Source organism: Psittacula echo, assembly GCF_963264785.1.
Source record: "Psittacula echo genome assembly, chromosome: 13".
Classification (NCBI taxonomy): Eukaryota; Metazoa; Chordata; class Aves; order Psittaciformes; family Psittacidae; genus Psittacula; species Psittacula echo.
The window spans coordinates 13,040,207-13,066,982 of NC_137749.1; the positions used below are offsets into that span (position 1 = coordinate 13,040,207).

The window sequence follows — 26,776 nt, forward strand, 5'->3', positions numbered from 1 at the left end:
GAAGCAGCATCCTTCTCCTACAGAAGGGACAAAAAAAAAGAGTGGGGAAACAAACTCCCCCCCACTTCCCCCTCATTTGCCTTCGAGAACAGATTTCAGTGAATTTTGTTGACATATATTGCAAAATATTGCATAGAATAAGTATTACTGAACTCAGAAGGAGCCCAGAAATTGACCTTCCATGCCCCAATCAGTTCCTTCCAACCCCTAAACCTCCAGACCCATAAACACATCAGACTGTAAGGCCCTCCTGTTCCTCCTGGAGACACAATAATAATGTCCATACTTTGAATCTCTTTAGAGAACTTGAAAGAATTCAAATGAAATTCTTAAAGTCATTCAAGTAAAGGAAAAACCCAACACTGTGCAATGATACTTTCATCACGCCTGATGCGAGTTTTCCTTTGGCTGTAAAAATAGGTGTTACTTATCTTTCAGAAAGGACAGAGCAACCAGAATGCCATGGAACAAGTTGAACTATGAAAAAGAAATGTTTTCTTGGAAAAATGAGATTTATTTCCTGGAGTCCTGCTTAAAAACTGTGATACCTGCCACCTTCTCTTCTTCCTTCTGAGACCAGGTTTCCCACCATGTACTCCTTAATATGGGAACACTTAAGATTTCTGTATAAATTTCAAGTGCTAGCTTGCACACAATCCCAGGCTGGTTTAGTTGGAAGGGATCCTAAAGCTCCTCCAGCTCCAACCCCTGCCACAGGCAGGGACCCCTTCCACTGGAGCAGCTTGCTCCAAGCCCCTGTGTCCAACCTGGCCTTGAACACTGCCAGGGATGGGGCAGCCACAGCTTCTCTGGGCACCCTGGGCCAGCGCCTCAGCACCCTCACAGGGAAGAGCTTCTGCCTAAGAGCTCATCTCAGTCTTCCTCTGTCAGGTTAAAGCCATTCCCCTTGGCCTGGCCCTGCTTGCCCTAAGGGAATACAAAGACAATTGAGGTGCATTTGTATGACCAAAGGCAACACACCAGTCAATTTTCCAATATCAAACCGATCATAGGTGGCTTTGCTACAAGTTAAGCTTAGACTGCTCAGTTGAAAGTGGCAAAATTGAAAGTCTGGTTTGAATCCAGAGGAATGCAGAAGCATTTTGGTACTGTGCCCTTCATCTAGCATGCACTTTTCCTTCAAACTGCTTACATATTAAGTATAGAAACAAATTCAGTTTACGCCTGTCTCCCTGGGAGTTCCAGTTTCAGCTGTCCTTATGGAGTGACTGCAACACACGGTTGTTTGGGTGTTTTAAACAACAAACTAACACTTAAGCAACAGCAAAACTCCTCCCTTTTCCTATTGAAACCCACAATTCCCATGGGCAAATAGCAAAAGTAAGAACAGCTTAAGAACAAGGCTGAATTTTAGGTATTGCTCATACTTCCGTACCACTAGCTCAATTCTTTGGCACTTGCTCCTCCTCTTCATTCCACGCAAGAGTATTTTCTTGGTCGCATATTTACGGTATGCTGGTTTGGAGATGACATATTCCAACTTCGGCAGCCCCTGGAGTTTCAAATGAGCATTAAGAAACAGACTTCATGTTTCAAACCCTTCCTTCTCAGTGTACCACACTGCTGCTCAGGTTTCATGGCTGATCCCTGACACACAGACCCATAGATCAAATCTTAACGTTGCCATACCTACGTCTATTCTACGCATTCAATGTTCTTCTAATACAGATTACTGGCAAATAGTCACCTAAGTGCACGTGTATAATAAGTCCACTCAAGATGACGCTAGTTTCAGAATTGGGGTGTAAGAACTTTGTATCAAGATTCATAACCTTTTAGAGCAACATTCAAATACAGAAAGTAACTTTTATGTAATGGAAACCATATCTCTCTAAAGAGACACTATGGCTTAACTTCACAAGAGTCATGCTTCCGTGTTTCCTATTTGCAATTCAGTAGCATCTGCTTGTCACTAGAAGTTCATTCACTAAAAATGGCATTGCCAAAGTGCAATTGGATGTGAATTTTATTTATTATCATTATTATTTGAGGGTGGCTTTTCATCTGCTTTTGAAGATGAAATGCCCCAGCCAAGCTCCCTCTGTGTTCTCAGGATTACATGAAAATACCAACATCGGGAATGCGCTCTTTTAATGCAGATTTCACTTCAAGCTAACTCAGATTTACTTCACACAGTTAACTGAGTTCATTGCACTGGGAGAAAAAGAGATTCCCTGAAGCAAAACACATCAACTACTGTGGATGCTATTGCCCAACACACTGCTGAAAAATAAATGCTACTGATTGGATTTTTTCGTCCCCCCCCCCCCCCCCCCCCAGCAGCACTTTTAAAAACACAGTCTTTTAATGATTGTTTAATTCTCCTGTAACTGGAATATAAATCCTTTACATGCTGCGTTGCTGCAGCTGCAGCAGAATGTCTCATTTTTCATGGAAAAAACCTCATTACGTGGTTCACCAAGTTGCCTGTGGTAATACATCAATTTTATTTACATTCAGAAGTTGGACTTCAGTTTGGGCTCAACACTCCTGTTAATTCCAAGCACATTTTATACAATAGTTCTCTCAATTCATTAATAATACCTCACTGTAGCTTTTATTTGGAATGGATTCTGAGCTATTACAATACTGGTTTGTATTTCCAGCCCCTTCTGTGCACTACCACTCGTGCAGCACTTTAAACCTATGCGGTTTGCTATCAAGTCCAGGCTTAAGCCAGGCTTACTGCAATGGTTCTGCAACAGAACCAGTAACAGTCCCCACAGAATGCAGCTATTAACGTCACACAATGAAAGTCACTTGTGTTTGCCACAAAAACCACAACAGAAAAACAATAACTATCGAGTGGGCAATAAAACTTACAGATTCATTACTCAGCATTTCAACTATTTCAATTGATCTAAGCTTGTATGTTGAAAGCAGAAGATGAAAAGGAAAAGATACAGTGTTCAGTAGAGAATTTCCTGGCTTCGCCGTCCATCAGGGTCGTTCCTTCAGGCTGTTTGCAGAAGGCAATTTGTTGCAATTAGTTACCTGTTGCAATTAGTAGTAAACCCTCCAAATTTACAAGTAGGAAAAGATGTAAAATGTAAATTCTTGGTAGATAAAAAGAATAGAAAATAGAAAGCACTAGGCTATCTAACTAGATTTCATTTAGTTTTATATCCAAGTAGATGTCACTTTTGTTACCTTTTAGATTTTTGCAGAGTATAAAAAGGGGGGAAAACGCAGTATGCTAGAATGGCACATCACTGACTAGACTTGATAAAGAACTCAAGAACGCCACAGGTATTCATCTGAGCCTGCTCTGAACACTGACATTCACTGTTAATGTTGAGAGAAAAGCCACTGCAGAAAAGAAGACTTACGGAAAAGGAAAGTGCAATCTGACATCTAAACGGAGACTCCGATTTGATTTTCTTTAAACAGAACCCTAACCAGCTCACAGCCACGCTGCCCAGAGCCACAAACCACTTTCCAAGTAAAACCAAGGAAGAAGTCGGGGTGGTGGGAAGAATATTTATTTTAAAAAGAAAACAAAATAAAATGAGGAAATCTTGCCCAGACACAGCAAGGTTCTTGTCAGCTTCATGTGTATAAAAGGAGTTGGCATTTTCCCATGAAGCAATTCCTTAATCCCAAATGATGGCATAATAAGCTCATTTAAAATGCCTCCTGAAAAGAAGAAGTGTATTTGGTCGAAGCTAAACTTCACCTGGCAATCACCAGCCACCAATTAACAGTGTCAAATATAAGGGTCACAGACCAATTCTGCAAGCTGAGGAAGTATGAATTCCCTTTTAAATCCCATCTTCTTGCCAAAAGAATGGAAAAACTTAACTTTGCTTTCCTGCCTTTGGAAATAATCTTTGCAAAGCAATTAAGAAAATGCAAATGACTTCTCTTATTGAAAGTAATCAAGCCACAAACAGACTTTTCAGCAACTTAATATTCCAGTAAAGTCTTCTGCCATAGGACCCGACTTGCTAATTCCACTCGTAACTCAAGAACCAGCAATTAACCATTTTCAGATTTCCCTTCAAATTATTAATAAGTGGTACTCAGCTGCTTGACATTCGTAGCTTCTGTTGGAACTGAAAGCCTTCCGAAGGGCTTCCATTTCAGCTCCTGGGAGGCTCCTTTTACTCCTTCTTTGTGAACTGCTCTTCCCTGTATCAGCTGCCTTCATTCTAAACAACGTTGAGCATGACAATAGTTATGGGGCTTATGTAGTTCTCTAGAGTACATAAAGCACATTGTTGTAATACACAGTCCGTGCCTGCACACACTTCAGCTAAGCCTATCAAAGCACGAAACAAGGAGATAACCCTTTGGTAATTTGAAGGAAGTATCAAAGCCAGCCATAATGCAATTGTGGCAGCAAAACACTCCCTTCTTCCCCACTTTCATGATCTTACAATAGAATGAAAGATGTAAGAGCACATTCATTAAAAGCAACACTGTTAGTTTGTATACCCATGGCACAGGAAGGGGGGCTTACTCTTGATTTTACACATTGCTTCACACATTTCAGGTATGGTGTAGGAGACAGGAACATCTTCGCCTTCCTTAATTAACATGTCTCACTACACAGCAGCTAAGAATGTATTTCCTATCTCCTGAAAGAGTTCCCAACTCTTTACAACTGCAGTAAATCAAACACAGCATCTTGAAAGAACCTTAAACAGACTGCTTTGAATTGAAGGTGTAAGTAAAGGACTTTTTACTCCCTTTTTATCCTCTTTTACGTTAGCAGAACAATACAGAAATTACGTATTTCTTTCAAAGTTCAAAGTTTTCATCATTTTTCTCTAATTCCCTAATGAATATTGAAAACCATCATTTACTCAACATTTACAGGTTAAACACGTACTTAATTTAGAAGACTAAACCGATAAAATAAACTTTGAAATGTGGAGGTTACCAAGTGAACATCAAGAACCCTACCTGGCTGTAATGAAAACACCTAAATGGAGCTGTGGGAAGTCACTCTTCTCAGGAAACAGCCTGGAGAGCACAGCTGACATGCTCTGCTTTGCTGTAAGCAAAAATCAGCTATTTGCAGGTAAAGAAACAATACAGCAATTCAGTTTGGGCCGCCACTCCATGGGCTAACATGGAACACACAACAAGTCCTTCTTACAGGCAAGTCCTTTTCCTCTCAACATTTATCAGCACATGTGGGATTACAACTACATCAGCCCGATATGCCAGGAGTTCAGGCACAGGAATGAACTGCAGCTCCATGTTTTTCCTGTCACAGATCAATATTTAATGCATTTTTAACCTTCCCAAGCCGTGAATGTTGTGAACAATAATATTTCAGGAGAGAGTTCCCTAATTAAGCTACCCACGTAATTCAAACTCATCTATTCTTCAGAAGAGCTTCCCTCAAAATCCTGATGTTCTACACGCAATATAGTACCATGAGTATTAGTGGTTTTCTTGGAGGAAGCACCTCCAGCAGTCAATGGGTCAAGCGCACTATGCCACACAAGACATAAAAACCAAAGAGTTTGGCTCACAAGAATTCAGCCCATAGATAAATAGTAACTGGACAGACAGCACCTGCCCTTCACAGCCCGCGAAACACAGCTGCACTGAAACAACTGTCAATCTGGTCTGTTTGAGGGCAAAAGGGCTTTAAAGTGAATTTTAAGTGAAAATGATTCAAGATTGAACTGCAACTTGACCAGCACTTCAAGGATGACTGTCCCAAGAGTAGCAAAATGCCGGTTATTTTCTCTCAAGGAGCTTTGTACTGTTCAGCTGCTATTTTCAAACCATATGATGAAGCGCCTGTCACAATACAGGGGTTTCATATCCTGCCACTCATTACTTAGGCCAGCACCAACGGCTGGAGGGCACACATGGGTATCTGGGCTTCCTCACGGATGCCCAAAGTTCCTCATATTCATTTGTCTTGTCCTTATAGCTTCAGAGGAGCACATGTGATGGCAATCTCAAATACCAACCAGAATCAGTGATTTCAGACAAACAAGCAGTTAAGTTATAGCATTATAGATTCACAGACTGGTTTGGATTGGAAGAGACCTTAAAGTTCATCCAGTTCCAACCCCTGCCACGGGCAGGGACACCTTCCATTGGAGCAGCTTGCTCCAAGCCCCTGTGTCCAACCTGGCCTTGAACACTGCCAGGGATGGGGCAGCCACAGCTTCTCTGGGCATCCTGTGCCAGCGCCTCAGCACCAACTGCATCCTTGTACACCCAAAGCCTTACTCATTTTAAAGACACTGCTGATACTCCTTCAGTCTTCCAGAGTCCACCTCCATGGTCATGCTTGCAGTCACCAAAAACTCTATTCCCAGTTGCAGTACAAATCATAATCCCTGCATTATTCCTAGTAATTCGAGTGTTCTGTACCACAGATGCAAAGCAGCTGAATATTGCCATAAACTCAATAAGCAGATTACAAGTTCATAGACAAAACTGTCAGGCAAAAAGGTTGTTTAAAGTGTCAGACGTGAGGATTCTTTGCAAAAGCAAAGAAGGCAACTCAGGAACAGGCATCACCTGCTGCTAACCTGCCTGGAATGCTTGGGGTGCAAGGCAGGGGGTGGGAGGGGAGAAAAGTCCCCAGGAGTCAAGTATAAATTCCCTGTGCTTCTCCAGATGGTATCTGGCCACCAAATGCAAATGAGATCACTGCAACTTGCAAAATCTACAGCTTCCCTGTCAAAAAACCTGCCAACAGGAAGATATGACCTCCCCTCCACAACATTTTGTCTGGAGAATTTACAAAACCCTATTTTAAGGGGGAAGGGTATAGCAGCTGGAACACTTATCAAGCCTCTTCAGGCAGTCATGTCATTAAATAGCATTTACCCTTGAGAAAACAAACTAAAACACTCCCAACTTTGTCCAACTCCTTAAACCACTCCACTCAGCTGGGATTTTCTCCCGTAGCAGTTGGGTTATTTCACCTGGGACAGAGGACAGAACTTCCATCTTTCTGCCCATCTAAAATCCAATCAGAATAAAACCCAGCACACAGCAGCTGAGGCTGGCAGGAAGAAGAACTATTGGAGCATGTGCAAGAGACCCCCCTATGAAAGCCACAGCCATCCAGCTGATCTGACTGCGTATAACTGAGCTGTAGCTGTGCTGCAAATAACCGGGTTTACTTAACCTCCCATGACAGCACTTAATTATCTACACAGTTTTGGAAAGCTACTACATAAACAACAGTTCCTACTACCTCCTGTTTATAACCACTGAGTTGTTTTCCCTATGACTGTTTGCAATTCTTTTATTAAAGGCAGACTGGTGTTTCCAAAGGCATCTATCTTGAATGTTCTCAGATAAGGCAACCCACACAGCTCCCAGGCAAAACTAAGTAGTGTTTCTGAAGGAAAAGGCTCGGTTTGTACTTTGTTCAATGGCAGTACTAGATGTCATAAAACAGTATTTGAGTGACTGTTAGTCAGAAAAAGCAATAATTCTCATTTAGACTTGAATGCATGAAAGATCAAGACTTGTATTTAAACTGCCACTAAATATTTATTAGCCTAATGAAAAATTCACTTTTAAAGCCCAAGTCCTAGGCAGGAAAAGAGAAATCCAAACCACTGTGAGCAACTTCACTTTGGTGCAAAGTCACGATCTTATCCACAGCCGTTATTTCCTGAAGCTCATACATCTCCAGAGATAGGATCTACCAAGCTGGAAACGTTTCAGATAGACTCGAGTCTCCCACTTGGATTTGTAATGCCAGAATTCTGGGATTTGTGCTCCTAACTCCAAGTACAAACACAAACCCAAAGCTCTGGCCATTGAACTATAAGCTACTGACCACAGTAATAAACCAACTCCTACAAACAAGACTTTCAGCCCATGCAGCTGATTTCATGACCAGGGTATATCAAACCATACCCACTATGGTGGCTTGGGAGACAGTAAGTTACTAATGCTTCAGTACGTATCTGTGCCCACATGCAAACTCCCCTCTATTTCTAGGAGCACTCACAAAACTAATTTCAGCTACCAAACATTTCAGTCCTGTGGTTTGCTTATACAATACAACGCAAAACAACCTTCTTTTGCCTTGTTGCTGCATGAAGCCTTGAACACCACGTCCTTTGTTGTATTTCAAGGAATCAATGCACATAAATGTCTCAATTCTGGCTGAATTTGATGTTCAATACTTTGTCAATATTGACATTTGAACTCTAAAAGAAGAGAGCAAGGCAGCCCTATCAGCAGTGAAATTTATAACACTAACAATTTACACCTCTTTGAACTATTATCTGAGAAGTCACTACAAACGCTCCAATGTGCTTTTAATATAGAGCAAGAAAACCTATCATCATGGGATTTACACCCATTCCAAAAGAATTCCAAACCCTTCAGTGGAAGGGAACAGAAAGGGAGAGGACTTCCCAAATTTCTGTAGGGTCCTGACACTTAGCAAGAGCATATTTCTGCTTTCAATTACTATGGACTTCATTCCCTTTAAGGTGTTATATGTTGTCCTCCTTTCTCCACCTCCAAACTCAACTTTATGTCTCATCACATCCCTCTGTACAATCTTTTCCTCCCAGACAGGTTTAATTTGAGGGAGCACTGCACACAGGGATCACTCGGTGACACTGCCATTGTACCAGGGTAAATGTATCCCTCCAGTACAGCTGGCTGCAGCATAGTGCTGTGACACACACCATGCTCAGTGTTTTCTACTCTTGTGATACTGCTGCTATTGACACTTGCAAAACAGTGCTTTCAGATTTAATTCCACTGAAAGTTACTGTACTGAAGGCTCCAGCCCCCAATGCTTCATAAAATATTGGACAATAAGGAAATGGCATCTAAGTGCCGCTACTCTCCACTTGCTATACTCTGTCCCATGCTACACTCAGGCAGGTTCAGCTATCCAGACATTTAAATGCTTCACCCTACCATTACCACTGGAAGCAGCGTCATATTGTTGTAACCAAGACATTAGATATAAACAAGCCGTATCAATTTCCAACAGAAAACAGCTAGCACCTGCAACTCCCCTCAAATAAAAAGACACTTACGTCCCATATACTGCATTTGAAATATTAAATAAAACTCTCCTTCACAAAGAGGAAAGCACATGTTATTAAAGCCTTGCTGGGTAAGTAGAAATATTACCCATGTCTTCATTCAAAACAGGTGCCTCATAAAAAATGGATGTCAGTGGAATGGTTTGGTGCAGCACTTCTGAGCCATCTCTTTAATTATACATGATCACAGAGCTACCTGCACGAAATACGCCTCAAGATACAGAGTGTTGCAGATCTGTGATTTCACAGGGTGCATTACCAAATAAACAATCTGCTATTCATGAAGTATGAAGTCCGTAGGTGATCAGAACAGAATAACAGCCAAGCAAATGAACACACCATAACCCAGGAGCAAAACTGTGTGGGGTAGAGGTGGAGAGGTAAAGGATAGCTCAAGCACATCTGGCAAATACAATATTCTGTATCTCTGAACTGGAATGCACATTTACCACAAGTAGCCAGTAGGCCTAAAGACTACCAGGATGAAAACTTATTGCAAAACCCAAGGAACTGATCCTTACTACTGGTTTGGATGGAGGTATTAGTTACTATTATTGTTACTCCAAGATCAGCAAATTGTAGTTGCTTTTACCCAGGACACAAAAGGTAAAACAGGGGTAAAATTCACGCAGTTTAATATAGCAACACTATAGACAAATAGTCTACTCCCAGCAACAATACACCAGTGAAAATAAGTTAATATATAATGGACACAGTCGAATCCAAAAAGGATCACAACAAACACAGTTAGTTTTGTTTCATTCTAAGGCTACATACTCCGGAGACACCGAGGACAATCCAAGTTGTGTAAAACCTGGAATCACATAAACCTGTCATTGCCACACCTTTGTACCACCTTCCGCTTCCTTCCTTTCTTTTATTACATTCAATTGTTGTAACTTGCCTGAACTTACCCTCAAATCCCGTAGCAATACCAGCATGGCAAGTTCCAGCCTTGCAGATGTACCTGTGGTGCTGCTGGCTTTACCTGACTCTGCAGCAGAGGGGTTTTATTCCATCAACTACTACCTTATGCCAGAATCCATTGATTGTTATCATCCTTTGAACTAGAATTTACTCTGATTTTTACAGCACATCTGAGACTTCACAAAAACCTAAGTCATGATGTCAGATACAGCTCTAAGTTCATTTCACATTTCATTTTGCACTTTATCTGCAGATCACTTGCAACAGTCAATTTACAATCTGGTTTTTCCCCTTTAGGTCTTAAAAGAGAAACTGTAACAAAATCACACATGGTAGCAAGTTACAGCCTTTAATGACGAAGTTCCTTTCTCAATGGGAAAAAATAGGAACAAATCAAGAAACAAAGACAGTAACTTACTGTGCAGTTCACGATGTATCACATCCACAAGATTGGGTTCATCTCCCCACCAGAATATCCATAGCTCCTTACAATCCGGTTTGACGTCCCGGCGCCACACACAGAGCAAGTTGGCCTGCAAGCAGCGGATGAAGCTGAGCAGAATTGGATCATCCTGTGCTGGGGCTGAAATGATAGGGCCACAGTCCCCATGACCTTCAAAGTTGTACCTACGCCATTTGATGCCTGTGAGTTCAGCCTGTGGGGAGAAAAAAAGCACCTTGAGTTGTACTCATTGTACAGATTTGTTTCATTTTCATTGTTTAATTCCTAGAATTGAGCTCTAAGCAGTCAAAGTTACTCCTTTTCCCTATTCTCCCAGTTCCCAAGAGCTCCTATTCCCATATTTCCCTCTTCCCCCCCACCCCCAGGGAATAAAAATGTTAGAACAAACCTGCCTTACCCCTGCATTTAGGTATTTTACCCCAATTTGACTCATTTCCAGCAGATTCATTCATTTCTGATCTTACTGTTATCTTACTAGGATCTTACAAATTAGAAGGAACAACACAAACAAGCCAACAGAGAGAGGGAGTAAGGCCCATTCCCTGTGTGCTGTTTGGCGATCAGGTGAGTGCAGCATCAGGCTAAAAGTTGACCACTTGAACATCACAAACAGTACTATGGGACGTCAGAAAACAAGCGATTTGGTGCAAATGGTGAAATCCAGTTCCACACTGTCCTGTTAGGTTTACCAGACACGCTTTTTATTTTACTCAAATGAACTAAAGCAGAATAAGGAACGTTGCTGTTTCCTGTCTCTCAAGCAGACACAATTCTCTTATTAACCATCAAGGAATAAGAACAGGAAAATGGCTACTCAGATATTTGGGAACGATTTTCTTCTACACAGGCTGCAAAACCTGAAGGAGCGTAGGTGCAGTGGAACTAAGCAATTGCCAGGAACAAGCTGATGAAGTACTGAACCCACGAAAGAGCTGCAGCTACAACCAGGGCAGCAATGGTTCCAATTTATTTTGTTGCTTTTCACCTTTAATGGCAGATACTCACAGCTGTCACATCCCATTTCCCTTCTTCTCCATGATGCCCAGACTGCTGCCTTTTCATCTATTTCCATTACCAGCCCATCACACTCTTCCTTGCCCCCCTCTCTCGTATCCCCTGCCTGGTTTTCCCTCCAGCTTTAACTCCACTCCCAGTTCACCCTCATCACCCTCCACCAGCTCTCGAAGCCTACCCTAGGGACAAGGGGGAAGACGAGGGTGACTTTTAGTCTAGCTAGTGTGAGTATCATTATCAGATACAGAAAGCAGTATGTCTATAGTCTGTGTTCACACTGGGCTTGTATTCTGGTTTCTAACCCTTGTTACCGTGTTCTCGCTCCTGTTATTCCCTCTACTGCTTCATTTACAGTATTCACACCCTCACTTTGCTGCTCAGCAATAGCCAGTGTGCTCAGCTCTAATGTGGAAAAGCCAGCTGGTCCACAGCAACAACATGCAAAAATCACGCAGTACCACCACGAAAGAGTGCGTTTTTACTCCTAAAGAAAGTAAGAGACTAGCATCACATATTCCTCCCATCTGCATCATCTGCACAAGGACATTTAACCGACTGGCTGTCACTGCTTTTCCAAAACACACCCTATGTGTCACATACAGAAGGATCTCCCTTTTCAAGTCCGCTAACTGGATTCATTTAGAAGTTTAAACTCTACAATCTACTTTCCTTCATCACAGTAACTGGCAGCAGGCTGTTCAAGAGCTAGCTGCTTCACTGCTGAGGAGCTAAAGGTGACATTCAACACACCAACAGCACAAGCAAAATATACCTGTATTTGTTTGATCCTATAAATATATCCCCTAAAACAGTTTCACCTCACTCTGCCTGTATATTGCCCAGCACAGCAGGGTTCTGGCCATGACCAGTGTTCCTGTGCCTATGGCCCAAAGACTGATTATCCAGATTCCCTATTTACCTGACCTCTGAAGAGGCCTCACTGGGCACACAGGAATACAGTAGTTGAGCTCTACAGGGAAAGGGTGCTGCAGGGTGCTGGAATACCTCACACAGTACATCATGCTCTAGGAGAAAGTACTTACACATGCTCTTTCAAAACATGTACATCTGTTCTACAGGCTTCTATGTCTATAGCTTGGGAAAGAAACGTGCAGAGTTTCTGAGATAGTATAATGAAACACCAGAGATCAGTGTCAGCACAGGCAACCTAGGAATAAAATCATGTTACATGTTTATGTCATAATCAACTAGGAACATCTGGTAAGCCTCCATGTGGGACAGGAAGATGACAAAGACAAAACCAAAAAACCCAATGGAACAAAAAGGGTTACTCAACTTGATCAACACAGCAACAGCTAGAGATCAGCTGTCTCAGACAGCAAACAAACTCTTGCAGCTTTCTGTAACATCCCATCCATATTATGGATGAAATATAGTCAAGAAGAGCACAGGGAAATCATCAGAGATGCATCCAATTTAATTCTACACTAATGAACTTCTGGAGTGTCTAATTCCAGTCTGTGAGGAATGACAAGCTACCAGAGCTAACCTGGATCACCAGTGAGCACCCACCCAGAAAGCGACTCCCAACACAAAGGTGAGACAAGTGCTGGGGATTTTGGACTTAGTAGCATGATAAAATTAGATCTCTCACATCATTTCCCAGTCAAAGTTGCAGAGATATGGCTCAGTGCACTTGTATGCCCCATCCCTGGCAGTGTTCAAAGCCAGGCTGAACACGAGGGCTTGGAACAAGCTGCTCTAGTGGAAGGTGTCTCTGCTCGTGGCAGCGGTTAGAACTGGATGAGTTTTAAGGGCCCTTTCAATCCAAACCAGGCTGGGATTCTACATCTGCTTCTGCTTAAACATTTAATAGATAAGCAACAATACTAATCCCTTAGAACTTCTCAATGTAGTCCTCATGTTAAAACTGAATTCAGAAGATCTGAGTCCAGAAGTAGTACACATTTGTGCACCAGGAACACTTACATATATATGAGGCCTCTACAGATGCTTCATGTAAAGTATTTAACACACTATAGGGAAACTATCCACATCCACATGGATTATTTTTAAATCCACTGATTTAACCATCAGTAGTTTTAAAAGGCCTTAATCTATAGCAGGGTTTTTACAGGCAGGACAGCCACAGCCTGTGGTTCTGCTGACTGTACTGAAGACCTAAAAATCGGTTTCATTTATGCTCAATCAGCAGTGAACACAAGCTGCTACCAAAGCAGGAGCCTCTTCCGCATTCCCAGCCATGCATCCCCATCTCCCAGTCCAACATCACATCTAGTGATCAGGCAATCATCAGGTGAATCAATCAGTTCACCAAGTGAAAGATGAGAAACAAAAAGGAAAGTGTTTATCAGATCAGCCCACTGACAGCTTCCCCTGCAGCCACGTACTCACCACTGCAGGCGGAAGAGCTGGAGAGAGAACACACAGCTCAGAGCAGTGAGTGGGATCTTCCCTTTCAGTGACAGCTCCCATCAGATAAAACAGAACATTAAACTGCACACAGACTGTTGTTAGTGTACACTATGTACACTTCAAACCAACACAGGCGAGCACCGGTGCCAACAGTAGTCCTGGACCGGCCTGCCTTCCTTCCATCGCTCACTCCTGCCATAACCAGTGCTCCCACTCAGCAGGAGTGCTGCTGTTTGTACAGATTCAGACTGAGATTAACTGACTGGACATCAGAAGGCTAATACAAAACAGGCTTATTTCCTCTTCTCACATCAGTCCCCAAGCCTCATTCATTAAACAGCCGCAGAGATGCTTGCACCAGTAGGACAGGGAACAGCAAAGCAGGTCAGGGAGGGCAGAGCTGCTCCTTTTAGTAAGGCTACTGGTTCTAAAGCAGCCTGAAATGCTCACTGAGATAGAAACCAACATTGCCAATCCCAGGACAACACCGTAAACAGGCTGGCTTACTCACAACTGCTTAGAAATGAATGCAGAACAAAGCAATCCTCTTGCCAGGTGATGTAATCTACTGTGTCCCTTGCATCGTTTCCCATATGCATAGTCTTGGCTTATTGTGGTTGCTACAATTTCTTAACACCAAAAAGCCTGACAAAAAAAAAGGAATTTACAAATACTTAGAATTAAACAACAATGTTAGTAAACCGTACATTAATACTGTGAGTGCTGAGGCCCTCAAACAGGATGCCCAGAGAAGCCATGGCCATCCCATTCCTGGCCATGTTCAAGGCCAGGTCGGACAGGGCTTGGAACTGGATGAGCTTTAAGGTCCCTTCCAACCCAAACTATTCTATGATTCAGTGATTCTGTGATTAAGCAAAAGATTCTTGCTTTGGTTTATAGGAAACGTATGTTTTGGAGGACTATGCTGTGAAGAGTTCAACTTTCCATATAAGAGGGACTTTCTAAAAGTACTTTTTTCTAAATCCAGTTAACTGTAATTGGAGCACAGAATAAATTATTTGTAGGTTGCCTGTTCTAAATCCACTGGGCCAAGCCTGAAAGGAAACAGAGAAATCAGACCTCTGTGGCTAACAGTAATACCCAAAATCTTTACTAACGTTCAACTTTGGATAGTAAAATTCCCAAGACACATTAAGATCCATTTCTGATGTATCCAAAAGCAGTCATCAGAGTAGAAGAGTACGTTCAAACCCAAAATTCCACGTAGGCATCCAAAACCATCCAAGACACACCTAAGAAATAGTCATCAGTGGGAAAACACCCCCAGGGCAATGCTTTCGTTCAAAAACATGGCCACAGAATGTCATACACAGCCCTTCAAGGAGGAGCTCCGACACAGGGTTCTCTCCTCCTGGGTCTTAACACAATTACACTCTGCAGAGAAACAAACTTTGAGTATTCAAACCAATGCACACATGCAAGAAGAGACACAGAAAGCAAATTAGCACTTTCTTTTACAACCCTTAATCTGGTGCCCTAAATACAGACACCTTCACATGCAGCCACAACAGCTGAGGGCTGTAACCAGTTTAACTCCAGGACAACATCCAGAACTGTGAATTCCTAGGAGAGAAAACACTATAAGCTCTGATTCTTTCCTTCTCCTCAGGCTTAAAAAACAGAGTATTAGACAGGCAGAAAGGGTCTTATGCTGACCTCATAGCGCTCCATTCAACTTGGCAGAGTTTAGGATGCTAAAAATCACAATTCCCCAGCAACACTTCACACCGCACAACTCGATTCTGGCATGAACCCAGCAAGCCTGAAGATATAATTAGTGCTGTGTAGCCACTGTGACTATCTTCCTCATCTGCAGTCCTCGCAGATGGAACACAAACAAAACACATCTTCCACCTCCTCTTGTAGTTTTTTCTCATCTCCACCAAATGGTTTTGGACTATATATGTTGGATAGGAAAAGAACACGGCAATTGTAAATGAACTTCTCCAGAAGACTTGAGTAATTCCATCCACTTCAATACACAAAGTTCCCTTGGAGGGATTAAACAAGAACACAGACACAGCAGAACCAGAAAAAGGCAGAACATCAACAGTTAGAGGAAATTGTTGTATTGGGCCACACCAAGTGTCAAGTGCAGCTATTTATTATTGTATTTCTCTATATTTAAAAGAATGCCTAAAATCATATAATCTCATGTTATTTTTCCTGCTTCACGCAGTACAGGAAGGTGAGAAAAGCTAAGACAGAATGAGGCCCCAGAGTGTAGAGAATTACTTTCAAGAGAGGAAGGATATACTTGAAAAAGAGTAACAAATCTACAGAAAAGGCTTGAAGGGTCTTACGAGCAGAGACCGAGATATCCATCACACAGGCCCTCAGCTCCAGCCCTGCCTTTCTCAAAGACTTCCAGCATGGCACTGGTCAGGTCAAGTTATCTTTCTCACTTCTCCTGTCAGAAACAAGCCAAATCAAAACCCAGATATAAAAACATTAAAATATAAATAAATAAAATAAATAATAAAATAATAAAATAAAATAAAATAATAAAATAGTCCAAAAGGTGCTATTCAGACAAATTCAGGTCTGCGCGTCGCTTCAAACATGAGCTTTTCAAATTCCCTTAGGAAAAGAAGCAAGTAATGTAAGAAACCAACCACACCTCATCACTTAAATCAGATACTTTCACAAGCCAGTTTCAGTTAACCAAAGAGAGTATAACACTGTTTTCATCATATGCCCTTCAAACCAAGGGGAAGATACTAAGTTGCCCAGGGTACCTGTATTCACTAGCCTCTGAAGTTAGGCGCAGTCTAAATGATTTCTGTAATGTAGGAGTGTTTGCTTCTCTGTAGGATGCTGTAGTTGTCAAGTATCTTTGGTCTGCAATTTAAGCTTCAAATTCAAACATAAAAAATGTAAATGCCATAAATACATTTTCCAGTTTAATAGTCTCATCTTAGAGAGCTTCATTCAAGTAAGTAGCTATTCCGAAGCCACTGGAGATTCATACTAAGGACTACTCACATGAGTAGAAATCTGCATAAGAAAGCCCTTAGTTCATAGTCCAAGAATTTAAACTGTAGTTAAAGGTGTCATGGGAATTACACCACCATTTTAATTAAATGCTATAAGATCTTGCAGACAGACTCAAGATTAGCACCATCTGTTTTGGTTGCAGTGTTTCATTTCACTACATCGTCCTCGCACAGCAACAAAATAGCATTTCACACTCCACTCCAGCCATTTAAACCCCAGATAAAATTTATGTCATCTTGATACACCTCACTGGGAAGGAAGGACAAAAGGACAAATACAGGAGGACCGAGAAATACTCTGTAACAGTATGTGCTTATGGGGGAGGCAAACAGTTTACAACAGCTCTTGTTCCCTGCTCCCACTAAAATTCAGTATTTACTAACATCTGTCCAAGTCCCATCAAGTGAATTGACAGAGAGGCAAGAAACACATCGAGGAATAGAGGAGACTGCTTAACTAAGAAGTTTTCTTCATAGCTAAATATGTTTCCTACACCCTGAGAAAGGTTTCTATTTGGATAGCACAATTTCCTATGGTAGGGCTGAAGAAGCAGCCATTCTTTGATCTTTTACTCCCACATCTATAACTCTTGGGTTGTTTTTTGTTGCTTTGGTCTTTTAAATCATCTCAACCCTGCGCAGACTCCTGCAATCAGATCACCTACAAAACTACACATTAACATTCCCCTCTTCATCGTGGCCATCTCAAATAAGCAGGGAATGGTTCGTGTTCCCTTCCCTCGGGGCTTATCCCTTCCCTTAAGAAGAGAAGAACCATATGGCAGGGAGGAGAGGTCTTAATGTGCACCAAGAGCTGTGGCTCAGCTTCAAATTGATGTGAAGCTGAGGCCAAGCTACTGGCAGACAGTGACTGCATAAACAAAGTTCTTCAAACTTTGTCATACTCCAAATTCAAGCATGGAAAAAACAATGAAATTGGCCTCATGTGGCCAACAGGAAAATGGTGCCATGCTTAGAGCCCCACAGAGGTGAATGACCAGCAGAGCTGAGCATCATTTTTCTTAATACGCAACTGATGAACAGCAGAATGACATGTTGGACTTTAATCCTTTCCCTGGATAAGCACACAGTCAAGTGGCTAGAAAAAAAGGATACAGACAGACACAAACAGGCTCGTAAAAATGAAGAATTAAAATAAAATACCTTCTTTTTGTGATTCTTGTTGTTCATTTACTCATAAATCCAGCACTGAACACACCCTGCATGCAGCACGTGAGCCCGAAATGGCTTTCTACTGGATAGATCTCTTCCCTCCTGTCCTGGGTTCAGCAGTAGCAGTCAGTTTTTCTCCTTTTTAGTAGCTGTTGCAGCACTGTGTTTTTGACTTTCAGCCTCGGAACAAAGCTGATAACAACTGATGTTTAGACTGACCAAAGACTTTGTGAGTCTCATGCTCTGCCAGGGAGGAGGAGGGGCCGGGAGGAAGCAGGGACAGGACGCCTGACCCAAACTAGCCAAAGAGGTATTCCATACCACAGCACGTCATGCCCGGGGATGTAACTGGGAGCTACCCGGAAGGGCACGTCCTCTTTTCGGTCGGGCTCTTTTCCGGCGAGCGGTATCATATTTTCTTCCCTTGTTATTTCTCTTATCATTATTATTATTGGTGGCAGCAGTAGTGATTTGTGTTATACCTGAGTTACTGGACTGTTCTTATCTCAACCCGTGGGAGTTACATTCTTTCGATTCTCCTCCCCATCCCTCTGGGGAGTGGGGGGGGGAAGTAGACTGCGTGGTTCTAATTTACAGCCGGGGCTTAAACCACGACAGTTCTTTTTTGGTGGCCCGTACGGGGAACGAACCCGCGACCTTGGCGTTATCAGCACCATAATTAACTTTCCGAGGCTGAAAGTCAAAAACACAGTGCTGCAACAGCTACTAAAAAGGAGAAAAACTGACTGCTACTGCTGAACCCAGGACACCTCCACACCATGCTGCCTTCTTACTTCATACCCCCGGAACACATTATCTAAATGCTGCTACTTCAGAGCTGTTTGCGACAAGCAACAGCATCAGGGCTTTTGTTTGTCATCTTTTATCTTCGACGAGAGCCAGTGAATGATGCAGCTGTAACCAAAATCCTATTATCAGACATCTTTCTGATGGACTTGTGTACCTGGAGACATCTGAGATACTACATCATAGTAGTGAGGACCAGAAAAACAAGATCCTTCTACAATAATAAAAGCCCACATACACCATTATTAAAAGCCACACACCAACAGCATGAGTTGCTATGCCTAGAAAGTAAAAAGTACTGACAGAAAGAAGCTCTTTTTTCCCCTCTCCCAGGTATCGGTGTGATTCCACCTATGTGGAAAAGGAGGCAGCCAAGAAGATGAATAGATTCTTTCAAAGAAACAAAAGTCAGACTAGTCTCAGAAGAAATTTGAGGTGGCAACTAAGGACCATCATCCAGTAGAAGATATAAAAGCACTCAAATATTAACACTCCAATTCCAACAGCTCTGGTAGATGCAACAGCTCCCAACAAAGAAGTTTAGACTGGCAAGCATAAAAGAAAGAGTAATCTGATAAAAGGCTCCAAATTGCTGGTATATATCCCAACATTAACACAATTCCAAGTTAAATACCAAAGTAAAAGACTAAAATAAAACACAGGAGAAGGAGGGAAGGAAAAGGAGGAAGGAAAAGGGGCACACACTGACATATTGTGTCTTCCTAGAGTCCACTACAAGAACAGGCTGGCAAAAACAAAACCCATTCTTACCAAAGGAACAGAAGGTGACAGAGCAATCATTAGGAGATCAGGATTCACCTGCATCGCCAACTGCAGCTCCTGTTTCACCACATCAAAAAGGAGAGAAAATTGAAACATTACATGAATAGTCCAAAAATATATATCCCATAGGACAAAATGTGCTCAAGGATTAAGACTGTCCAGTCCTAAAGAGGGCAACTATGAGGGTCTCTAGAGAAGAGCTGCTGGTGAGTGTTCCAGGTATCAAAGTAAGTGTGCAGAATGCAGACTCAATATGAGAACTGAACTCCGTGTGTCAGGATAGAGTTGGGTACTAGTTCAAAATTTGCCTGTTAAATATCTACCTAGTTCAAGAAATCTGTCAACCAAACCCAGCACACCTGGGAGACTACTACTATGGCTTTGACCAGCTCCTGTGTCTTTCTCCAGGTGACTGCTAATGTTTACTGTGAGGAGTGCACTTTTGCAATAGACTTTTGGGGTTCTTCTCCCAAAAGACTGCAGCATTGCTAGGAGAGGCTATAACAAGCCTCTAGGGGACTGCCCAAGTACAAAATGCCACGTAATACAGGTTGCTGTCGCTAAACCCAGCAGGTCAAACTATCACTGGCCATGATGGAGACAGGACATGCTGATGGACTTCTGTTCCGTGCCATGTCTTTTATCTAGGTACCATACTGGCATCTTGGAAATCTTTATGAGCACATGAAGAGCAGCATCAATGCTCCTCTAAACTCTCAGGCCTGGAGTCAGTAGCAAACATCCATCAATGAAACAGTAACAGTCATTCACAACCAACTCCAGAAACTCTTAAAAAAAGTCATTATAAAACAACAACAAAATAAAAAGAACAAAAGAAGGAATTTGAGAGAAGACCTCTGAGTCACATCACTGTCTTCCACCTTCAGTGAATGGCTCTGGTTAGCAAACCTCCAGTCCCTTCACTGATTCAGCAGATCTCAGTATGTGGTTCCAAACAGGCACCTGCCTTGTCAGCTCTCTCCTACTGCAAAGGCCATAACCAGGTTCATCAGACAGAGATGTAAAAGGGTAACACGATAAGCATGACTGGAAGCCTCAGTCAGAACAATCAGAAGATGTTTTGGGGTCCAAAATATTCAAAAGACAAACATGAGGACCGAAGATGGCAGCAGCATCCTCTGAGATCAGCAGGAGAGCACAGCTCCCACAGGCAGGCACTGCAACACACTTGTACTTACTGGCTTGTGCACTAGGACAGACACACGAAATGGGAAGATGACATGCTAGAGTCTCACCACCAACCAGGAGAAAGGGAGAAGGAAAAGCCAATCTCAACAACAAAACAGGTACCAAATACATAGGAATCTAGGTGTCAAATGATGCTACTACACCAGAGCTATCCATGTACTTAGAGAATATACCCACCCAATAAAGGCAAGACAGACAAAAGCATTTAAAAACAAGACATGGCAGGGTTTGAATTGGTTTGGATGTTTTTATAGGGAAGAAGCCCAATTATATTTACCTGTGTCAGAACTGAATGCGCACCACTGTAAGCTGTATACAACATACGCATGTGGTTTGAGTAGAAGGGACCTGAAAGCTCGTCCAGTTCCACCTGCCACAGGCAAGGACACCTTCCACTAAAGCAGTCTGCTCCAAGCCCCGTCCAATTTTGCTGCCATCTCCATGATCAAAGACAGACAGAACTGAAGACCTTCTTTTCATTTTACCAAACCCTGTGTTTAGGTAGTGACCTACCCTGCAGGTCAGGCTACAGACACTGTTTTACAGAACGTGCTTAAACGTACCTCCGAGTTCCACTGCACTTCAGCCAGTTTCTTTACAAAAGGGAATCAATTACATTTTAACTTCAGAGTGGTTGGTTGAGAACAGATCACAAACTTGAAGCTACCACTGCAATTTCAGGTAGCACACAAAAGGAATCAGAGCAATGTGCTACTTGCTAGCTGAAGAATCCAAAGAATTCCTCCCTCGTTCTAAGGCAGGGTGAATGATGAGGTTTACAATTCCCCTTTGGAAAGACAGAAGCAGAACTAACTGCCCATTTTCCAAACTAAAAAAGCAAAATAAATCCCCTCTTACAGCAAAGTAATCCAACACATGAAAATAAACCTGCAGTAAACAACGCAATCCTCTCTCTTTGCTCAGCTTTCAGCATCTTTATGTTTTTGAACTGAAGGAGGAAGGAAATGTCAAACATCAGAGTCATACAATGAACTATCAGATGCTTCCTAAACCAAGCAATCTGACATATGGGCAGGAAAAAGAAAGGGGGGGGAGAGCACAGGCTGGAGGAAGTAACAACCCGAGTAAACTTTGGCACACTGAGTTAAAGAAAGCAGTTCCTTTTCTTCCCTTACACACAAAACCATTGAAGAGCTGAGCACTAGAACATTTCTGTACACCACATCTAAGCAGAGCTGCTCAGTGAATACCAGCGATGGCTCACACTGTCCTTTTCCACATGTGTCCATCCCTGCCTGCCCAGAGGGGCCCTGGCCCGCATCCCTGACCCCAAGCTGGGAAGGTGGTCACAGTGCACAAGTACCATCGGCCAGCCCTAGCTCTTTAACATTGTCTTGACCAGTGGCATCCAATACAGCTCAAACGGCACAGGAAGGCTGCCAAACCCCCTCAGCCCTTGCAGAAACCACCACCTGAAGGTTCTTTTGTATGAATCTTCCTTAATATAGAAAGTAGTAAATAAATCCACGACATGACTGGTCATGTAGAGCCATTCTGCCAGCTTTCTTACAGGAATTCCTGCAAGAAGAATCCAGCAGCTCCTGCCAGAAGGAAATTATGGAAATTCACAGAGCACTCAAGATAAAATGTTATTAAAATATACACACAATTAAATATCCAGAAACACTGGGCTAAAAACGTACCCAGCGAAGTCAGAATAAGGCAATTTAACCGAGTAACCTGTCCTGTCAGCAAAGGAATTAGTTTTGTATAAAAATATTTGACAAGGTCACTACAAGGTGTTCCTGGAATTAATTTTATAACTCACCCGGAACACCTACAAGTTCAAGACTGTGGACATAAGCAGAATCCCAGCCTGGTTTGGGTGGGAAGGGACCTTAAAGCTCTTTCGGTTCCAACCCCTGCCACAGGCAGGGACACTTTCCACTGGAGCAGCTTGCTCCAAGCCCCTGTGTCCAACCTGGCCTTGAACACTGCCAGGGATGGGGCAGCCACAGCTTCTCTGGGCACCCTGGGCCAGCGCCTCAGCACCCTCACAGGGAAGAGCTTCTGCCTAAGAGCTCATCTCAGTCTCCCCTCGGGCAGGTCAAAGCCATTCCCCTTGGCCTGTCCCCTACAGGCCCTTGTCCCAAGCCCCTCTCCAGGTTTCCTGCAGCCCCTTTAGGCACTGGAGCTGCTCTCAGGTCTCCCCTTCAGGAGCCTTCTCTTCTCCAGGCTGAACCAGCCCAGCTCTCTCAGCCTGGCTCCAGAGCAGAGCTGCTCCAGCCCTTGCAGGATCTCAGTGGCCTCTCCATCTCCATGGAGATGCTGATCACAACTCTTTGAGCACGACCTCCCAGCCAATTCCATATCCAAGTGGTCCATCCATCAAATCCGTGCCTCTCCAGTTTAGAGACAAGGATGTCATGTTAAATGCCTTGCAGATGTCCAGGTAGATGACATGAGTCACTACCTCTTCCCTTATCCACCAAGACCATAGCCCTGTTGCAGTAGGCCACCAAATTCTCAGGCACAATTTGCCCTCAGTGAAGCCATCTTGTGTGTCACCAGTGACCTCTTCAGTGTCCATGTGCGAGTGAGATGCATGAAATGAGACTCAAAATCCTAACACTAGGAGATTGCAGACTTTCAAGTCTAGTTTCTAGACTAGTCTTGAAAACTTCAGTAAATCAGAGTCCAGTAAGAACATACATAATGGTTTTATACTGTAACAAACCACCGCACTTTGAAACTCATGCCTCATAACTGTCAGCTATGAATGCTTTAGCACCAAAAAGCAGAAGGTTGCCACTGCCTGGTCAGCAGGTACAGAACAGTTTTGTTTTCAACCCTCTGTTCTCACAAAATACTTTATTTTATGGGCAAATATGGAGCTATAAGAGGAGGCAACAACAAAGCACTGACCACAGCATAGCTCTTTAAAGCTAAAAGATGAATCAAAGTTGTACTGAATAAGCTTTAAATTTCCTTCTCCGAGACACGGACTGTGGTTACACAGCCACTTTGATCTCGCTTCAATCCATGCTGCTGCCAAAACTTGGTGGGGAGAGAGAGGAATAAGGGGCACACAGAGCTGGCTAAGGAGAGAGGAGGAGGGAAAAGCTTTTCACTAGGTCAGTTCCACAATCCAGGCTTAAATGCGAGCTTGTAAATCTTTTGGGGGGCATCAAGGCATGGATGAAGAGTGAAGGGGGATGGATAAAAATGAAAGAAGGAAAAAAACCACACCTTTTCCTCTGTAACTACTATTTTCTTCTCATATACAAGAATAGTTCACTACACTGCAACACTGGCTAAAGAAAGCAGAGTAAGTGCCTAATAAGAAGTGATACAGACATACTTGTCATATCTCATGCTAAAAATGATTTTTAGAAGACTCTCCATTTTTCTCTGCTTTCCTAAGCTGAGTAAACACATTCCTGGTACAGGGACAAGGCCTTTGCGTATGTTTGAGCTCATCTGTGTTAGTCAAGTACATGGAAATATTGCCTAGGGGCACCTTATCCAACAGCAACACACAATAAAATGTCCTGTCTCAAAGAAACAAAAGAGGGAATGCCACTAGAAGTTCCAGTCACATCTCCATACACACTACTGCAATTCTGCTCAGGCAACTGCATTCAGCCACACGTGACTCAATGAGAACTAACAGTTTCTAACAGACTGCAGTAGGGAAAGGCAGGATTGACCGAAATGAATCCAATTCATAGCACAAGCGAAGGGAAAGACTGCTTAAATCCTTCACATTTGTGAGATACCAAAAACCAGGAACCAGGCATCACCTCACCAAGTAAAACACTAAGAACCCTCCCAAAGTGAAAAGTTGAACTTACTGTCTGCTATCAAAGGGGTTTATGTTCAGATGTCATTATCATTTTACAGTACAGCGCTCAGGCTAATGAGAGCGCCTGTGAGGAGCTGAAGCCCCAGCAGGAGCCGATGCAAGCTGTCACTCTGAGTATCACAGCCCTGTTATCCCTGTGGTATCCCTTCACTGCTAGGTGCAAGGGGAACCTAAAGCAATGGGTTAGTAAGATTTTATAGAATCATAGAATGGTAGGGTTGGAGAGGACCTTAAGATCATCCAGTTCCAACCCCCCTGCCATGGGCAGGGACACCTCACACTAAACCATGGCACCCAAGGCCTCATCCAACCTGGCCTTGAACACCGCCAAGGATGGAGCATTCACAACTTCCCTGGGCAACCCATTCCAGTGCCTCACCACCCTCACAGTAAAGAATTTCTTCCTCAGATCCAATCTAAACTTCCCCTGTTTAAGTTTCAACCCGTTACCCCTTGTCCTGTCACTACAGTCCCTAATGAATAGGTCTGTTAGAGCAAAAGATATTTTTATTAGCTGGTTTCTCTTTGGAATTCGGTTGATGTTAGGAAACTCAGGGAAAGAGAATCTATTTTTAAAGCAATGCTTAAGACTTTAAAATGAAAGTGGTATAAAAAGCTTGTTCTGAGGAAGAAGGATGCCCCTGTGTAAATACCTACACCATATAAACAAAGCTTCTGGATTTGATTTGGGATCTTGTGTTGAGAACACTTGTGCACTTTTGCCACTGGCAAGAGAACACTAAACAGAGCTTGCTTCTAGACAGTAGTTTTTTCCATATGATTTGTTCTACCACGGCACCAACAACTCCCAAATCCCACTGTGATACTCTACACGAAGTGCACTACTCACCTACAGAACAAAGAACACTAAATGAACACACACAGACTTGAAAGAACAAGAAACTACACTTGTCAGCCTTCACAACACCAGTCTGTGAGGAGCAACCACTTATTTACCCACTATTAGTAGGTTACTTGTAGGATCCCACAGACAAGTTTGGGAAAAGGGTTTGCAGAACAGCAATGCAGTAAGACTGTGGACATCAACTGGTAACCTTCCACGGGTACAAAGGAACAACTAGGAAAAAAAACCCAAGAGATACTGATTTCTAATTTGATGATCCTGGTGTACACTGGAGTCAACTGACAGTCAGTGCCGAGTGAAAAATAAAAGGCAGAGAAGGAATAGGGCTCAGAAGAATTGCACTGTCAAGAAGAAAGGTCCACATACAGGATTAAAGAGTTCCTGCTTTGCTCTTTCACAGGAATTTCACAAGTCCTCTCAGAAGCAGAAGCAGGGAGAAAGTTAAAATGAATTCAACCTGGGGGTTTGAGAACCGGGGTTATGATGTCAATACTGCACAATGACCATGCAGAAAAATCCAGAAAGATGCATTTTTTGATAGTATTACAGCAAGTGAAAATTGTGATTCTTAAGAGGTAGTCACCCAGGATTACACATGGCTCCACTGCATGGGTACATTGAGATCATAGGGATTTGAAGGAAACATCACTCCAGTGTTTCTCAGTGGCTAGCCCAGGATTCTTTGGCATGCCCTGGCCTGGGAGCATCACTCCTCACACCCCGTTTCTCTGTGTGGCTTTCAGAAAGGTCAGTTCCCCAGCACAGATCCCCAGGGCTGGGCCTGCTCTCTGAGTGTCGCTCCGGCCCAACATCTCAGCAAATTTGGGTCTATTTTCTTCAGGCTGACACCCGAGTAGATAGCATTAAACTGTCAAATACTCCAACAAGACATCATAAAAAACCTACTATGAAGTGATTTAAAACCCGAAATAACCTTTTATTAGCAGGAAGTGAGCAAGCTTTCTAATGTCATTTTCCTACTACTATCTCGTTACCTAAGAAAATTGAGAATAAAGATACCAACCAAAGGATCAAAGACTTTCAGAAAACTTGAGAGGTTAATTCCATTTTTTTGCATATATATATACACATATACATGTAAATTCACACCTACATAAAATTCCAAACAAGCAAGATATCTACACTACATAGTGATGTAACATCCTGCATGCCAAAGTGACAGCTGCTGCTCAGAGCACTGTGCTTATGAAAATACAACAAGCAAGAACAGCTACTGGTTAATTTACTACTACTTCAGGATTTGGT

At 42.7% G+C, this 26,776-nt stretch overlaps 1 protein-coding gene across 2 annotated transcripts in view; it reads right to left on the bottom strand.

Moving 5' to 3' along the window:
* MED13L (mediator complex subunit 13L) overlaps positions 1-26,776 on the bottom strand; it is a 185,967-nt gene that overhangs the window by 154,046 nt on the left and 5,145 nt on the right. For both annotated transcript variants that reach the window (XM_080628961.1, XM_080628960.1), the window contains exon 2: positions 10,375-10,612. In XM_080628961.1, the coding sequence (XP_080485087.1) occupies positions 10,375-10,612 (238 nt within the window). The remainder of the gene's footprint in view (positions 1-10,374; positions 10,613-26,776) is intronic.